The sequence below is a fragment of the Schistocerca gregaria genome, chromosome 4 (genome assembly GCF_023897955.1).
Source record: "Schistocerca gregaria isolate iqSchGreg1 chromosome 4, iqSchGreg1.2, whole genome shotgun sequence".
NCBI lineage: Eukaryota > Metazoa > Arthropoda > Insecta > Orthoptera > Acrididae > Schistocerca > Schistocerca gregaria.
In genome coordinates, this window is record NC_064923.1 from 708136958 (window position 1) to 708153734 (window position 16777).

General features: G+C 45.0%; 2 protein-coding genes across 9 annotated transcripts in view; one reads left to right on the forward strand and one right to left on the reverse strand.

Moving 5' to 3' along the window:
- Positions 1-16777, forward strand: part of LOC126268080 (H(+)/Cl(-) exchange transporter 4) — a 436467-nt gene that overhangs the window by 139260 nt on the left and 280430 nt on the right. The window lies entirely within an intron of this gene.
- The window catches only part of LOC126267876 (uncharacterized), a 77467-nt gene that overhangs the window by 27015 nt on the left and 33675 nt on the right, over positions 1-16777 (reverse strand). Inside the window, exons 3-4 of the mRNA XM_049973185.1 lie at positions 5577-5679; positions 1787-2242 (exon numbers count right to left, since the gene is read on the reverse strand). Coding sequence (XP_049829142.1) covers positions 1787-2242; positions 5577-5679 — 559 coding nt within the window. The remainder of the gene's footprint in view (positions 1-1786; positions 2243-5576; positions 5680-16777) is intronic.

The window sequence follows — 16777 nt, forward strand, 5'->3', positions numbered from 1 at the left end:
CCCCATGTTTCCCTAATCCGAAGACACCGACAGTCTCAATGTTTGGTCCCCTCCCTCAGATCATCCAACCAACCAGCCAACCAACCTGATCTCAGTGGATGACAGCGTCAATAAAATTCACCAACATCCGTGTAACTTAAGATATTCTTTTATCTTACTGTGAAAGCTACCAGTTTCAGTATTTCATTATGCCAGCTCCAGGCCGCATACGCATCTATCCACGCCTGAAGATGGCGTCATGAAATGCTGAAAATGGTAGCCTGCACAATAAAATAAAGAAATATCTTAAGTTACACGGCTGTTGGTAAATTTTAGTGACACTGACCATTACTTAACCAGTCGACGTCCACTGTCCATGATGGACCATAGGAAATTGGTTTCCGTAGCGTCTGTAGTTGATAGTTGATGGCTGCAAACACATCATCGCTGTTACAGTAGTCTACGGAAACAAGTTCATAGTTGTCCACGGAAACCAGCTCATAGATGTTGGCCACTGATGGGATCGTGTATACGGTTGGGGTTGACCCCCTCAGCGTCAGTTACGGTCTGAAGATGATGTACTGAGTCACCAAAACTGGTACCTAAAGCGTAAGTAACATCGAAAGGCCGGCTGCACGTGTTACATTTTATTACACAGAATGTTTTGGATTCCCACCTCAGGAGAAAACTAAACAAGAAAACTGGAGCCAAGTAGTCAGAAGTTCGAAGACAACAGCATTCCGATCGAATGAAAAATTATTGGCAAATGTGGAAGTTTATTTAGAAGTAATAGAACCCAGTACGTTGTCCTCGATGGTGAGTGTTCATCAGAGTTGAGGGTATCATCTGGAGTGTCATCGTTGAGGGAGTGTAGGAGGATACAAGGTGACTTTGACAGGATTTGCGATTGGTGCAAAGAATGGCAGCTAACTCTAAATATAGATAAATGTAAATGAATGCAGACAAATAGGAAAAAGAATCCTGTAATCTTTTAATACTCCCTTAGTAGTGTAGCGCTTGACATAGTCACGTCGATTAAATATTTAGGCGTAACATTGCAGAGCGATATGAAGTGGGACAAGCATGTAATGGCAGTTGTGGGGAAGGCGGATAGTCGCCTTAGGTTCATTGGTAGAATTTTGGGAAGATGTGGTTCATCTGTAAAGGAGAACGCTTATAAAACACTAATACGACCTATTCTTGAGTACTGCTCAAGCGTTTGGGATCCCTGTCAGGTCGGATTGAGGGAGGATGTAGAAGTAATTCGAGGCGGTTGCTAGATTTGTTACTGGTAGGTTTTATCATGACGCGAGTGTTACGGAAATGCTTCAGGAACTCGGGTGGGAGTCTCTAGAGGAAAGGAGGCGTTCTTTTCGTGAATCGCTACTGAGGAAATTTAGAGAACCAGCACTTGGGGCTGACTGCAGTACAATTTTACTGTCGCCAACTTATATTTAGCGGTAAGACCACAAAGATAAGATAAAAGAGATTAGGGCTCGTACAGAGGCATATAGGCAGTCATTTTTTCCTCGTTCTGTTTGGGAGTCGAACAGGGAGAGAAGATGCTAGTTGTGGTACGAGGTACCCTCCACCACACACCGTATGGTGGATTGCGTAGTATGTATGTAGATGAAGTAGTTGTTTACGTGGTCCACGGAAGACCCAAAACATGTACAAAAATTGGGAAACTGGCAGTAACAGCATGTCTTTGGTGTGTACCGCCGCCCCGTTTTGGTTAAAATGTTTCGACTTTTGGGCTGATTGGGAAGGGGGACTGGTGCGGGCGGAGCAGCGCAGCGCGGCTCACCAGTAGGCGTCGGACACCTGGAAGAGGCCGTGGTCGAGGCTGCCGCCGCTGAGCCTGCCCACGGCGGACGTGTTGAAGAGCGACTCGAAGCGCGCGATGCACACCCAGGTGGGCACCTGGGCCGCGGGCAGCCCGTGCCGGTAGCGCAGCTCCTGCGCCAGCTCGCAGCGCTCGAACGTCTTGGCGCGCGCCAGCGCCAGCCACGCGCCGGCCGCCAGCGCCGTCCAAATCAGCGCCGGCAGCGTCAGCGGCTGAGGAGGTCGTCGCATCGCGTCGGAGGATGCTGGGAGACTGGTGTGGCGAGCGCGGCGCCGGGCCCGGCGGGCGGCCGCCGCAGGTGGGGGCGCCGTGGGAAGACGCGCCAGCCGCCGCGGGAGCGGTGGGGGAGGCAGCCGCGGGCAATTGGCACTCCTCGGCGCAGCCAAACTGGGCAAAGTCCGCCCGCGCACGGCGCGGCTGAATCACGAGCCCCTAAACAAACAATGTCCAGTAACCACTTGGCTGGACACTGTTGTCTGTCTCTTTCCGAGTCTCGTACCAGCTCCACTGATTTCAGCACTCGGGACATTCCTTTTACACGACTGGCCATTAAAATTGCTACACCAAGAAGAAATGCAGTTGATAAACGGGTATTCATTGGACAAATATATTATACTAGAACTAACATGTGATTACATTTTCATGCAGCTTGGGTGAATAGATCCTGAGAAACCAGGACCCAGAACAACCACCTCTGGCCGTAATAATGGCCTTGATACGCCTGGGCATTAAGTCCAGCAGAGCTTGGATGGCATGTACACGTACAGCTGCCCATGCAGCTTCAACACGATACCACAGTTCATCAAGAGTAGTGAGTGGCGTATTGTGACGAGCCAGTTTGCTCGGCCACCGTTGACCAGACGTTTTCAATTGGTGAGAGATCTGGAGAATGTGCTGGTCAGGGCAGCAGTCGACCATTTTCTGTATCCAGAGAAGCCCGTACAGGACGTGCAACATACTGTCGTGCGTTATCCTGCTGAAATGTAGGGTTTCGCAGGTATCGAATAAAGGGTAGAGCCACGGGTCGTAAAACATCTGAAATGTAACGTCCACTGTTCAAAGTTCCGTCAATGCGAAAAAGAGGTTACCGAGACGTGTAACCAATGGCACCCCATACCATCACGCCGGGTGATACGCCAGTATGGGGATGACGAAGACACGCTTCCAATGTGCGTTCACCGCGATGTCGCCAAACACGGATGCGGCCATCATGATGCTGTAAACACAATCTGGATTCATCCGAAAAAATGACGCTTTGCCAGGTTCGTCGTTGAGTACACCATCGCCGGTGTTCCTGTCTGTGATGCAGCGTCAAGGGTAACCGCAAGCATGGTCTCCAAGCTGATAGTCCATGCTGCTGCCAACGTCGTCGAACTGTTCGTGGAGATGGTTGTTGTCTTGCAAACGTCCCCATCTGTTGACTCAGGGATCGAGACGTGGCCGCACGATCCGTTTCAGCCATGCGATAAGATGCCTGTCATCTCGACTGCTAGTGATACGAGGCCGCTGGGATCGAGCACAGCGTTCCATATTACCCTCCTGAAACGACCGATTCCATATTCTGCTAACAGTCACTGGATCTCGACCAACGCGAGCAGAAATGTCGCGATATGATAAACCGCAATCGCAATAGGCTACGATCCGAGCTTTATCAAAGTCGGAAACGTGATGGTACGCATTTCTCCTCCTTACACGAGGCATTACAACAACGTTTCTCCAGGCAACTATGGTCAACTGCTGTTTGTGTATGAGAAATTGGTTGGAGACTTTCCTCATGTCAGCACGTTGTAGGTGTCGCCACCGGCGCCAACCTTGTGTGAATGCTCTGAAAAGCAAATAATCATATCACAGCATCTTCTTCCTATCGATTAAATTTCGCGTTTGTATCACGTCATCTTCTTGGTGTAGCAATTTTAATGGCCAGTAGTGTAGTTTAATTCGGCGGCTGAATGTCCTTGTTGTTGCCACCGTCGATGGTTTACCGAAGGGAATTATCGTGTACGCCATCTGTCTGTGAATTGTATGCTCTTCGTATTTCAAATTTTTGTGTATCGTGTTGCAAAATGCCACGGCGTAGGTTGTGTAATGGTACAGAAATGATGGTAATGCATAGACTCCGTCTCAGGCCGGTTAACACCCGTTGTAAAATTTTAGCTGCCGAACGGGATCATTATCTCAGATATGATCCTTGGGGAATTGCTATAAAACCGTCATGGATGACTATTTTTACTCATCAGCAGATAATAATAATAATAAAGATTAACTCAAGAATACTACAAGTTACTTCAAGTGAAATACAAATGAAATTTGACTGATGGTGTATTACATTGAAAGCAATGACAGCAACAGACTCAGTGACATGAATATTGGAAAAAGTGATTGCAATAAAGGTATGAAGGAACTGAGGGACGACTTTCATATCCAAGCTGCATATTCAATTACTGTTACGAATAGAAGCCACCAAACGTTTGAGTTACTCCAGTGGCTGATTGAATAATAAATTACGAGGGGGTATCCGAAAGAAAGCAGGATTAACATTGCCGTGGGTGGAGCTTGCGTAGTACGCATTTCTACCGCTAGGCGTGTATAGCGCAACTCATTGCCAAGTTCAGTGCCGCCTGTATTGCTGACGTGGCCTGTTCTCTCTGTCTGAAGTGATTAATTTTGCTAACGCCGTGTTGTTCTTGTTTCGTTTTCTGTCGTGACAAGTTTAAGTGAACAACGCGCGGCTGTGAAATTTTCTTTTCTACTCGGTGAAAATGCTGCTGAAACTGTTTTTAATGCTGAAAACAGCTTACCAAGATGACGCTATTGGAAAAACTCATGACAAATCTTGTTCTGGACATCCATAAAATGACCGAAAATATTTAACAAATTCGAGAGCTTGTGCTCACAGACCGTCAAACCTTTTATGTGGAAATTTTAAGGAAACTGTGCCACAGTTACTTCAAAAAAAGATGTGATTTGTGGCAGACAGGAGACTTGTTCTCCCATCACGACAATGCACCTGCACACACGGCCATCTCTATTAGACAGTTTTTGGCTAAAAATGCCATGCTTCCTTTGCCCCATGCACCTTACGGTCTGACCTAGCTCCGTGTGACTTTTTCTTATTTCCAAACGTCCAAACATGAAAAGGGGCATGAAAGGATACCTATTTGACAACACTGAAGAAGTTAAGAAAAAACGAGGGAGGAGCTGTCAGCCATTTCTAAATATGATTACAAAGAATGTTTCGAACTGTGAAAGCACTGGTGGGACAAATGTATTAGTTGTAATGGAGAGTATTTTGAAGGGGATAAGGCTGTTTTGTAAACACTTTGTAAATATACAGATTAAAAAAAATTCGGTTCCTTATGGGTACCCCCCGTAAAACATTGCTATCACTGGAACCGGGATTAACAGTGCCGTGGCAACGGTATGTCCCCTTTGCCAACGCCCTCCTATCGCCGGTGCTCATGCATACTCTCACCAGTCTTCTGTCTGACGTCAGTCAGAGCGTTGTTTACATACTTCCGAATTTCCGGAAGCCTACCGAAGTGACGGGAGCCCCACGAGGCATCTCCTCCCACCGTCTTTGTCCAGACATTCAGAGACTTGTGATTTCTCGCCATAATGTTGAGACTACCGCCTCAGCCTTCTACAGAGCCCAACCGTACCGAATTCGGCGAACACCGTCTTAGCTTGAATGACAGGCGAGTTCCGTGAGCCCTCTCAGGTGGCTCCTTGACACGCGTAAGCCGGGACAAACCCTCTGAATGCCGTGTGGTCTCCCCTGTCACTTGCTCTTAGCTGAGTGCGAACTGAGCTGTTTCCAAGCATTCTTGGAATGGAACTGACAATCGCTACAGTGTCTTAAAATACATTTCACAGCTTTAAATAAGGTCATGAGACTTCTAGCTTGATAAAACGTAAGTGTCCCGCCTATCGCCAGTCGTAACAAGGGGCAGATGAATTTAGCATATAAATGGAAGGAGGCAAGCCAGACGGCTTCTAACCTTCGACTGTTTTCTGAGGGGAGATTGAGGATTATGAGGATTAACACGCTAAACATCTGCACGCTGGCTGATAGGTGTACGAAACGAACGACAGACCATCTGCTACTGCATCACAACCGTGTCCGGCACTGCTCTCTAGCGATGGAATAAAACACTTAATTAAAACCGATGCTGCTATTTGAGTTCCAAAGAACCTGTATTTTTTGTTATTTGTTTGGTCTAGACTATAACAGGCTTTTCAATTTTTTTTCTAATAACTGGTAAAAAACCGGCTTATCAAGCTGCTAAAACATGTGGTTTTTAAATAAAACTTTTTTAAAAAACGAATAATTTTTATTCGTAAGTTTTCAATTGTACTGGCCGCGGTGGTCTAGCGGTTCTAGGCGCTCAGACCGGAACCGCGCGACTGCTACGGTCGCAGGTTCGAATCCTGCCTCGGGCATGGATGTGTGTGATGTCCTTAGGTTTTAGTAGTTCTAAGTTCTAGGGGACTGTTGAACTCAAAGTCCCATAGTGCTCAGAACCATTTGACCCATTTTTTCCATTGCTTTGAAATACTGCGAAAAACTGTCATTCCTGTTTCAATATGTTATTCTTAAAAAATCGGTTTCACCAATATCGCTTGTAAATCTTTTTACTGATGACTGGTTTCGACAGATCAGTGATTGAATGTGCAGCTAGGATACGGTAGTCGTCCTCCCAATTGCTTCATACCTCTATTGCAATAAATTTTTCTAGTATTCATGTCATAGATTCTATTGCTTTTAATGATATAAAACATCAATAAAACATCAACTTCCGTATCCGATGGTGACAACACAGGTAAATAAATTTATTAAACTTTCAGATCCGATGATGACAGCAGAGATCTGTCGAAACGGCTACTTAATAAAAATACTTATAAACGATCTTGGCGAATCTGATTTTATAAGGGTAATATAACTATTCAGATTGCCCCCAACAGTTGACACAATGTCAAAGGTATTTAGCTATTTCAATAACGACGACAGTTAGGAATTATCAATAAAGACGTGACATAGCACTGCGGTGACAATGCCGTACCTGTCACTTTGTGGAGTGGCGTATTAGACAATAAACGTGTATGTGGAATGTGCAAGAATGGCCCCAAACTAGTTACGCTGGTCAGCCAGAACATATCACTACCGCCCTACTATCTACTCGTATGTAAACCCGTCCAGCCGACAGCAGCGTCACCTGCCAAAGAATCTTTGCTTGTAAGACACACGCACGGTGCATGTAAGTAAGAGGGGTGTCCGTGTGTAGAATGGAGGAGGCGCGCGATTTATTTGTTCGGCGCTACGGTCGCAGGTTCGAATCCTGCCTCGGGCATGGATGTGTGTGATGTCCTTAGGTTAGTTAGGTTTAAGTAGTTCTAAGTTCTAGGGGACTGATGACCATAGCAGTTGATTCCCATAGTGCTCAGAGCCATATGAACCATTATTTTATTTGTTCGGCTGAGGGCAGACTGTGATTGTCCGGAAACTGCACTACGTGTCAGGTGTTTGGCCGGCCGCGGTGGTCTCGCGGTTCTAGGCGCGCAGTCCGGAACCGTGCGACTGCTACGGTCGCAGGTTCGAATCCTGCCTCGGGCATGGATGTGTGTGATGTCCTTTGGTTAGTTAGGTTTAAGTAGTTCTAAGTTCTAGGGGACTGATGACCACAGCAGTTGAGACCCATAGTGCTCAGAGCCATTTGAACCATTTTTTTCGGGTGTTTGAAGAGTGCTATGGGGAATGTCTCCAGCACGTGGCGAAACCAAGGTGAAACCACGTCCAGGCGTCATGGGGTCGGTCTGCCACCCCTCATTACAGATGTCGGGCGTCGTAGGCAGGGCAGAGTGGTAAAACAGGACAGGCGGCGAACTGTGGCGGAATTAACGTCAGACTTAAACGATGGGCAGAGTTCTAGGGTGTATGAACACACAGTGTACCGATGGGCTTCACGATGGGCCTCCGCATCCGACGACCCACGCATATGCCAATTTTAACACTGCAACATCAGCAGCTAAGACTGAAATGGGCACGTGACCATTTGCAGTGGACGTTGGCGCAGTGGCAGAGCGTTGCACGGTCTGATGAATCCCGATACCTTCATCGTCATGTCGATGAGAGGGTGGCGAATCCGTCCTCCTCCAGGGGAACAGCTCCTTGACACCTGTACTGGGGAACGGAGACAAGGTGGCTGCGGCTGCATTATGCTCTGGGGAGCATTAACTCGGGCATCCATGGATCCAGTGGAGCTCGAGCAAGGCACACGGAGTATCGCACACGGGTTGCAGAACACATACACCCCTGCACGACGATCCTGTTTCCAAACGGCAGTGGAATTTTTCAGCAAGATATTCCGCTTGTCCCAAGGTCAGGAGTATGATGGGGGGTTCGAGGAACACAGTGACGTGCTCCAGTTGATGTGCTGGCGCCGCAACACGCCAGATCGAACACATCTGGGATGTGACTGAACTTGGCGTCAGAGCTCAGCATTGTGGGAATTAGGCGACTTGTGGCCAGTTCTGTCCAGCGAGCTACCAAGGCCTCATTGCCTCCATGCCACGACGCGTCGTCGCTGTTATCCGTGCCAAAGGTGTGCATACCGGCTATTAGGTAGGTGACCATAATGTTCAGACTGATCAGTGTGTATAGTAATTTCTCACTGTCTTCCTCGGACATCGGTTGTATTGTAAAATTGATCGGTGGCTAGTTTGGAAGTATTTTAGGAAGTGCGTTAGAAACGAAATTCAATGCTCCATTTTCTTTGAAAATTTAAAAACAGGAGGAGGCACAACAAACTTACGATATCTTGTAAAGAGAAAAGGCCCACAATAATTCTTGGGAGAGAAGGTAAATTTGATTGATATACATGTAGTTTTATTGACATGCTATAAGTTTGGGATGATAACGGAAGTATTAATTTTGCGGTTGCTTCAGGGCGAATGATTGATGCCATCCAAAAGTGATGATGCAGGAAAATCAGCTAGTGACCTCCTTCACCTTGGTCGTCTTTACTGGAGACAATGAAACGGATTTCAGCTACAGTCTCCACACATGTCGATCGAGATCTCCTACTCTTTAACTATTATTAGAATTATTAATTCTGTGTCCAGGGTCTACGTTTATTACTTGGAAATAGTATAAAAAAACCAAAAGTCAGTTATTTCAGAAACAGATTATTCTGGAGCGGCTGTAACAGTCAGGTTAAACTAGAGACGAGAAAAACAAGAGTAACCGGAAACAGCTTTTTTCCCGAGGATAACTGCTGTTCCAACTCCTTCCCTTCTCGCTTCTAGCAAGCTAACGCTCTGCGCGATATAGTATATAAACAGGTCTCTGTCCAAAAGCAAAATACTGGTAAATAATATTTAAGAAAAGCAGCAGCTTTAGGCTTTTATCAGATAGTGTAATTCACTTGCTACTGTCCTGTTTGTGGAAAGTACTTGTGGTCCAGAAAGCTGTGCCATGACTTCTTTTTGGCGTATTTATGATAAGTCAAAACCTATCTACGCACTTTTACAACAATTAAGCAACTATAGTTGTTCTTCTATAACACATTATCATCTCTAACACGGTGTAGGAAGGCTTTTGGGTAACGATAATGGAGGTGGACAGCGATCACGCATTCTTCTCTCTAAAATAGAGCACAAAGGCGCAATAATATAGAGATCTGCCGGCTGTAGTGGTCAAGGTGGACACGACAGTTCATCCTCGTCCTCACAAAACCAGCCGCCAAAGATGCGAACTATTCACTGTTGGGGAACAAACATTGTACTGTGAGGTGGACGTGGTCAGCCAAAGTGGACACATAATTCTTAGCAGTAATGTGACCTTTCATTGTAATTGTGGGGCTCATAGGTTACCATCAAATGGCTTCCCAAATCATCACGGAATCATCGCCATGTTTCACTCGAGGGACGTAATCTCGACCAGAAGTCGAAAACAGTGTGCACCAAGACTTATCCGACCTAACGACTTTCTTCGAAGTTCAGGTTTTATGGCTTCGGCTGTTACGTGGATTTGTATCACTGATTAGTGAGTTTGGAATTCCATTTCATGCCGTAATTCCCTGCTTATTGACCTCCCTTCGTGTTGTTTTGGTGCTGACGGATTCGCTGGTGCGGCTTTCAGCTCTTTAGTGACTTTTACAGCTGTCATCGTCACAATACACACAATTTGGCCCGCGTTGTGACTTAGCGGATGATGTTTTTCCGTTTTCCGGTATAAATGTTCCACACACTGATAACTTGCATAAAAAGTGCTTCATTTACTTGCCACGTCAAATTCGGATAAAATCCCAAGCTTTCGATGATTGCCTACACCGCCGTCGTCAGGGGCTTATCATCGAAAGCTTGGGGTTTTACTTGAATTCGACGCGGCAAGAAAACCGAGAACTTTTAAGCAAGTCACTTCGGCTACATTGACTGTGGAAGCGCCGCCCATACGAGCAGCAGCAATTTATCGATGTCCGATTCACTTAGCGCTGAAATAGTAGTTTGACAACTACACCGAACGCTGTTCCGATCACGACTGACACTTGCAACTTACTGTGGTCACTGAACATGTGTCATTCGTGTCACATACAGCAGCGCCATCTGCAGGCTTGGCTGTCGCCGGCATTTATGCTGCAGCGTACATTTCTCGTGGTGTTTACGTATTCTGTCCAAACCCCGTAGTATGAGCGTAGGAGATGCAGCCTTGTACCAACGCGTAAACAAGGCAATGATGTGGCAGTCAGAAAACCAGCAGAGCCTTAATTAATAAACATCCACAGTCACAGGGAAACAAGAAATCCATAAGCTAGTAGCATTACCAGTAGAGTTACATCACTCACAGACGTGGGACCAACCTAACCGGTCAGCACAGGCGAGTCGCATACGGAGTCGTACAAATCATTTCGGGAAATCAGTCCAGAAAATGATAAAAAAACGGAAGACTACAAATTAAAGTCTCGTCGACGGCGAGGTAATTAGAGACAGAGCACAAACTAGGATTGGGAGAAGTTTGTGGAGGGAAATCGGTGTACGGGTATTCGATGATGTGCTTCTATGACCATGCTTCTGAATGCCCTATTCCTTGTTAAGGTGAGCTTGGCTGTGGAAGCGCCGCCCATACGAACAGCAGCAGTTTATCGACGTCCGATTCATTTAGCTCTGACATAATACTGTGACAACTACACAGAACCCTGTTCCGACCAGCTCGGTCGTTTGCGACTAATTTTTGCCTGTAAGATTGCATCATCCTTTTATGGAGCGTTTGCTCCGACAGGTACTGAAATTTGTAGTGTGCTTCACAGTAAATTTTAAAATATTTTGCTCATTTGCAATGGTCAGTTTTTTATGTAACATTCTTCTGCGGGAACTCATCACTAAGATAGTAAGGTTTCACTATACCAAATCGAACAGCGAGAGTAATATATCGTGTTCACTAACAATCATTTTGGAGGCGTCTCTTCACGGAGTTAGCCATTATAACTGGACAGTTATGTCCAAACTACAACACTAGAAGTAACAATACCGTTTGTTAATCATTACTAAATTTATCAAGCGCCGAGAAATGAGCTAAATATGCAGCTAGCTGAATCTTTGATTTTTTTGCCCAACAACATAAAATGTCTGACAAGTAACAAAGCAAATTTTAAATCTAATCGGAAATTATGCCTTCCGGGCAAATTCTACTCCAAAAACAAATATTCAAGAAAACTCTTTGTTGTTAAATTTGTGTTTACAATTACAACAGAAGTAATGGCAAAGAATTGAATTTAAGACAGTGTGCAACTTACTATTTGTGGGGCGGCGAAGAAGTTGTCGAAATGAGTAGTTTGAATGTTCATTTCACGTAACAGACTATTGCCGATGCAACATATGTGGGACGGCGAAGAAGTCGTTGTTTAATGTTGAATGAAAGTTGAACATTGCCACCTTAAATCACGCGAGCCTGGCAACTAATTTGGTGGCCAGTCAGAAAGCGAAGGGAAACTTACTGACCTTAGTTCCCAGTCTGCACGGCCACATTCCTGTACAGCCCAGCTAAACGAAAAATATCCATAGTTCTTCACGGGATTAGGGCTGCTTCAATAAAATTTAAAGTTCCAAACAAGATTTTATTATCTTAAAGGCTCACACAAATTACTCGAAACTTCTGAAAATGCTAAAGACATTAAATATTGTTAATTCAGCCAACCGTTTAATAGTTCAGAGGCGACTTCTACAGCAAGTTCCTCCCGAATAGTTCATTACTCTAACTAACGGTGCTCTATTAATAGTTCGCAATAATGTTAAAAAAAAAGATTAATGCTCGCCTTAAAAGTGGAGTTAGTCACCACTTGCCACGCGGAATTATACTTCACACGGACGGCACAATAACAGTTTGTTACCGAAGTCTAAACGATCCAGGACGGTGTACAGTCCTCGCGATTTTCAATGTCCGTTTACATTGCTAAGTACGCGCATGTCACAGCCCGCTATGACGTCACCCGAGGCGAGGCGCGATCGGACGTTAAGCTCGCGTGGACTAGGCGTTGGTCTAATGCGGAGTGAGCTTCCTACTGCCTCTGCCGCTCTTTTTATATAGCTCCGGCGCGTACCGCCAAGAGAGCATCTGTTCTTTCCGTTCCTATGCAGATGCCTGCAGCCTCCAAATGACCGCTATCTCAGGCACATAATCTTAAATATCACATTTAATAATAGCTTTACAAACTTCTCAATTTTTGTATACATACATCTGAGCAGTACAGAAGCACGTAGAAAATCTCAGCCCGCTAAAATTAAAACTTTACTCTCTAGAATTTTTACAATGGAACTAACGGTAGATTGTTACCTCTGAACCATAGCTTTATCAAGACTTGTATCAGCTGTTAATTATGCTACAAGACTAAAACTTGGTGTAGCTTTGTTAATTGTCCTATCTGATCATTGGTCTTAAAGAATTTGTTTTATCATTAAAATTTAAAGTACTTAATCTATAATGCTTATGTACATTTTACTCACAAAAGTAGTTTTTACTAAATTACTAAAAAACTAGAAGAGGTAACTGATTGTGGTATTTCCATTATTATTATTAGGGTGAACTGAAGCATCCTACCAATTTTCAATATTGTAGCTCTATTATTTCGCGCCTCTGATTTTTCCGAAAAACGCGGATTCTGGAGTCAATTTTAGTTTTATGGTTTTGGAAACCAGCACCACTCATTAATGACTTCTTACTGCACCTTCTCACCAAATTTTGGCTTCCTAGCGTCATTATTTAGCGCCTCCTATTTTTCTTTCAAAACGTGAATTTTACGTAAACTACTAATTTTATAACATTAAGATTTGTTACCTGAAACATTATTACATAGAACTATACTTTAACAAAGTTTTACACACAAATCTTAATTTTTACTTTTATGTTAAATGTGGTGCAATACTATATGCAGGCGCGTTACGATGACGTGACGCTACTAGCAGTGAACTAGGGTAAGTCCCGTGCACTCGCTCGCCTCTGTATCTTATACATGATACAGCGCTTGCTTTGCTTCATATTCTGTAAATTGCCAGCATGTATCCACAGACACAAATCATTTTTACATAGACTGAAAACTGAATTGTTCTATAATTTGATAAAAATTGCGCAAATGAACCAAAGGATATGTAAGTAATAGGCAATACTTTCATCATTTAATCTCTGAGAACGAAAATGTCTCTCTATTGTTTCTCATACTGCCCTTAAGAGCGTGGAAAAGAACAGTGTGTGAGGAGACGACATCCTCCTGCTACCATTTATAAATATTTTCTTTCCAAACATTTATTTACTTATTCTTTCACGTCTTGGGTAGGCGGTGTAGACCTCCAAGTCAGTGGAAGCATAAATAGGCGTATCTGGCGCGCTGTTGTAGATACATTGTAGCAGCGCTTAAGAGGGTGATCGGTGTGCGAACTGCGAAGTGGCCGTTACTTGTTGTCCGCAGAGCGTGGATTTATTACACTTAAGCGGCAAAGAAACAGGCGTAGGCATGCGTATTCAAATACAGAGACATGTAAACGGGCAGAAAACGGCGCTGCGGTCGGCAACGCCTTGTATAAGACAATAAGCGCCTGGCGCAGTTGTTAGATCGGTTACCGCAGTTACAATGGCAGGTTATCAAGATTTAAGTTAGTCTGGTGTTAGAGTCAGCGCACGAGCTATTGGACACAGCGATGAAGTTGCGATTCTCCCGTACGACCATTTCACGAGTGTACAGTGAATATCAGGAAATCGGTAAAACACCAAATCTTCGATTTCGCTGCTGCCCGAACGGGAGCAATAACGACTGAAAAGAATCGTACACCGCGACGGAAGTGCAACCGTTCCGCACAAGTGCTGGGCCATCAAGTGACAATCGTGCGAACCATTCAACGGAACAACATCGGCATGGGCTTTCGGAACCGAAGTCTCACTCGTGTACCCTTGATGACTGCACGACACAAAGCTTTACGCCCCGCCTGGGCCCGTTAACACCGACATTGGACTGTTGACGAATGGAAACATGTTGCCTGGTCTTACGAGTCTCGTTTGAAACTGCATCGAGCTGACGGACGTGTACTAGTATCGGGACAAGCTCATGAATACATGGACCCTGCATTTCAGCAGGGGACTGTTCAAGCTGGTGTATACTCTGTAATGGTGTGGGACGTGTGCAGTTGGAGTAATACGGGACCACTGATACGCCTCGATATGACTCTGACAATGACACGCACATAAGCATCCTGTCTGATCGCCGGCCGCTGTGGCTGAGCGGCTCTAGGCGCTTCAGTCCGGAACCGTGCTGCTGCTACGGTCGCAGGTTCGAATCCTGGCTCGGGCATGGATGTGTGTGATGTCCTTAGGTTAGTTAGGTTTAAGTAGTTCCAAGTTTAGGGGACTGATGACCTCAGATGTTAAGTCCCATACTTAGAGCCATTTGAACCCGTCTAATCATCCATTCATGTTCATTGCGCATTCCGACGGACTTGGGAAATTCCAGCCGGACAATGCGACACCCGAAACGTCCAGAAGTGCTACAAAGTGGCTCCAGGAACACTCTTCTGAGTTTAAACACTTCCACTGCCAACCTAACTCCCCAGACATGAACATTATTGAGCATGTCCGGGATACCTTTCAACGTGCTGTTCAGAAGAGATCTCCAACCATTTCTGAGGCTCATATTGGAAGCAGAAGTGTGCAAAAGTTTGACAACACAGGTAGAATGGAACGAAATGCATTTGCTCTCTGTAATTAAGTATAAATTACCACTGCGAAAGTTTGGAGAATAATTGTGATACATTGTCGACTGTTCCATGTGATGTGTTTAGCGTCTTTCTGGGAACAATAATTAATTTAATCAGTATTTTTATATGAATTGTGTTTTAACATTGTAACATATTACCTGTTTAACCACCTCCAAATAATAAATCTGAGTGACAACAATGATTGATAATTATATGTAATGGTAAGTAGACAGACCCAAACCTGTAATCAGAATGATTATAAACTCGAATATTAGTAAAAGGATATCATATAATGCGACGAGTGACAACGAAATAACGGATAGGACAGAATAGCGGTACAGCATAAGGGAGACGACTTATAAGGGGGCGGTAGTATTTGCTTCATCTTAAGAAGAGAATCTTAATTTGTAAGCCACACAGTTCTCTAGAAGCCAAGTCCCGCTAGCTCATATTTACACACTCTTCCAAAAATCGGTAATTCCCACCATGACGTAAACTTTAAGGTCACCAAACATTACGAAATGTGACACTGCAACTTATACCCAGTCCTGTCGCGGTAATCGCCAAATACGAGTATAACACAACGGCCCGGATTTTAAATACAGTGTTGCTGTTGTTGTTGTGGTCTTCAGTCCTGAGACTGGTTTGATGCAGCTCTCCATGCTACTCTATCCAGTGCAAGTTTCTTCATCTCCCAGTATCTACTGAAACCTACATCCTTCTGAATCTGCTTAGTGTATTCATCTCTTGGTCTCCCTCTATGATTTTTACCCTCCACACTGCCCTCCAATACTAAATTGGTGATCCCTTGGTGCCTCAGAACATGTCCTACCAACCGATCCCTTCTTCTGGTCAAGTTGTGCCACAAACTTCTCTTCTCCCCAATCCTATTCAATACTTAATCATTACTTATGTGATCTACCCATCTAATCTTCAACATTCTTCTGTAGCACCACATTTCGAAAGCTTCTATTCTCTTCTTGTCCAAACTATTTATCGTCCATGTTTCACTTCCATACATGGCTACACTCCATACAAATACTTTCAGAAAAGACTTCCTGATACATAAATCTATACTCGATGTTAACAAATTTCTATTCTTCAGAAACGCTTTCCTTGCCATTGCCAGTCTACCTTTTATATCCTCTCTACTTCGACCATCGTCAGTTATTTTGCTCCCCGAATAGCAAAACTCCTTTACTACTTTAAGTGTCTCATTTCCTAATCTAATTCCCTCAGCATCACCCGAATTAATTCGACTATACTCCATTATCCTCGTATTACTTTTGTTGATGTTCATCTTGTATCCTACCCACACCATGATGCTGGGTGTTGGCCCTGTGTGCCTCGGTCGTATGCAGTGCTGATTGTGGCGCTCACCTGCACGGCGCCAAACACGCATACGACCATCATTGGCACCAAGGCAGAAGCAACTCTCATCGCTGAAGACGACACGTCTCCATTCGTCCCTCCATTCACGCCTGTCGCGACACCACTGGAGGCGGGCTGCACGATGTTGGGGCGTGAGCGGAAGACGGCCTAACGGTGTGCGGGACCGTAGCCCAGCTTCATGGAGACGGTTGCGAATGGTCCTCGCCGATACCCCAGGAGCAACATGTCCTTAATTTGCTGGGAAGTGGCGGTGCGGTCCCCTACGGCACTGCGTAGGATCCTACAGTCTTGGCGTGCATCCGTGCGTTGCTGCGGTCCGTTCCCAGG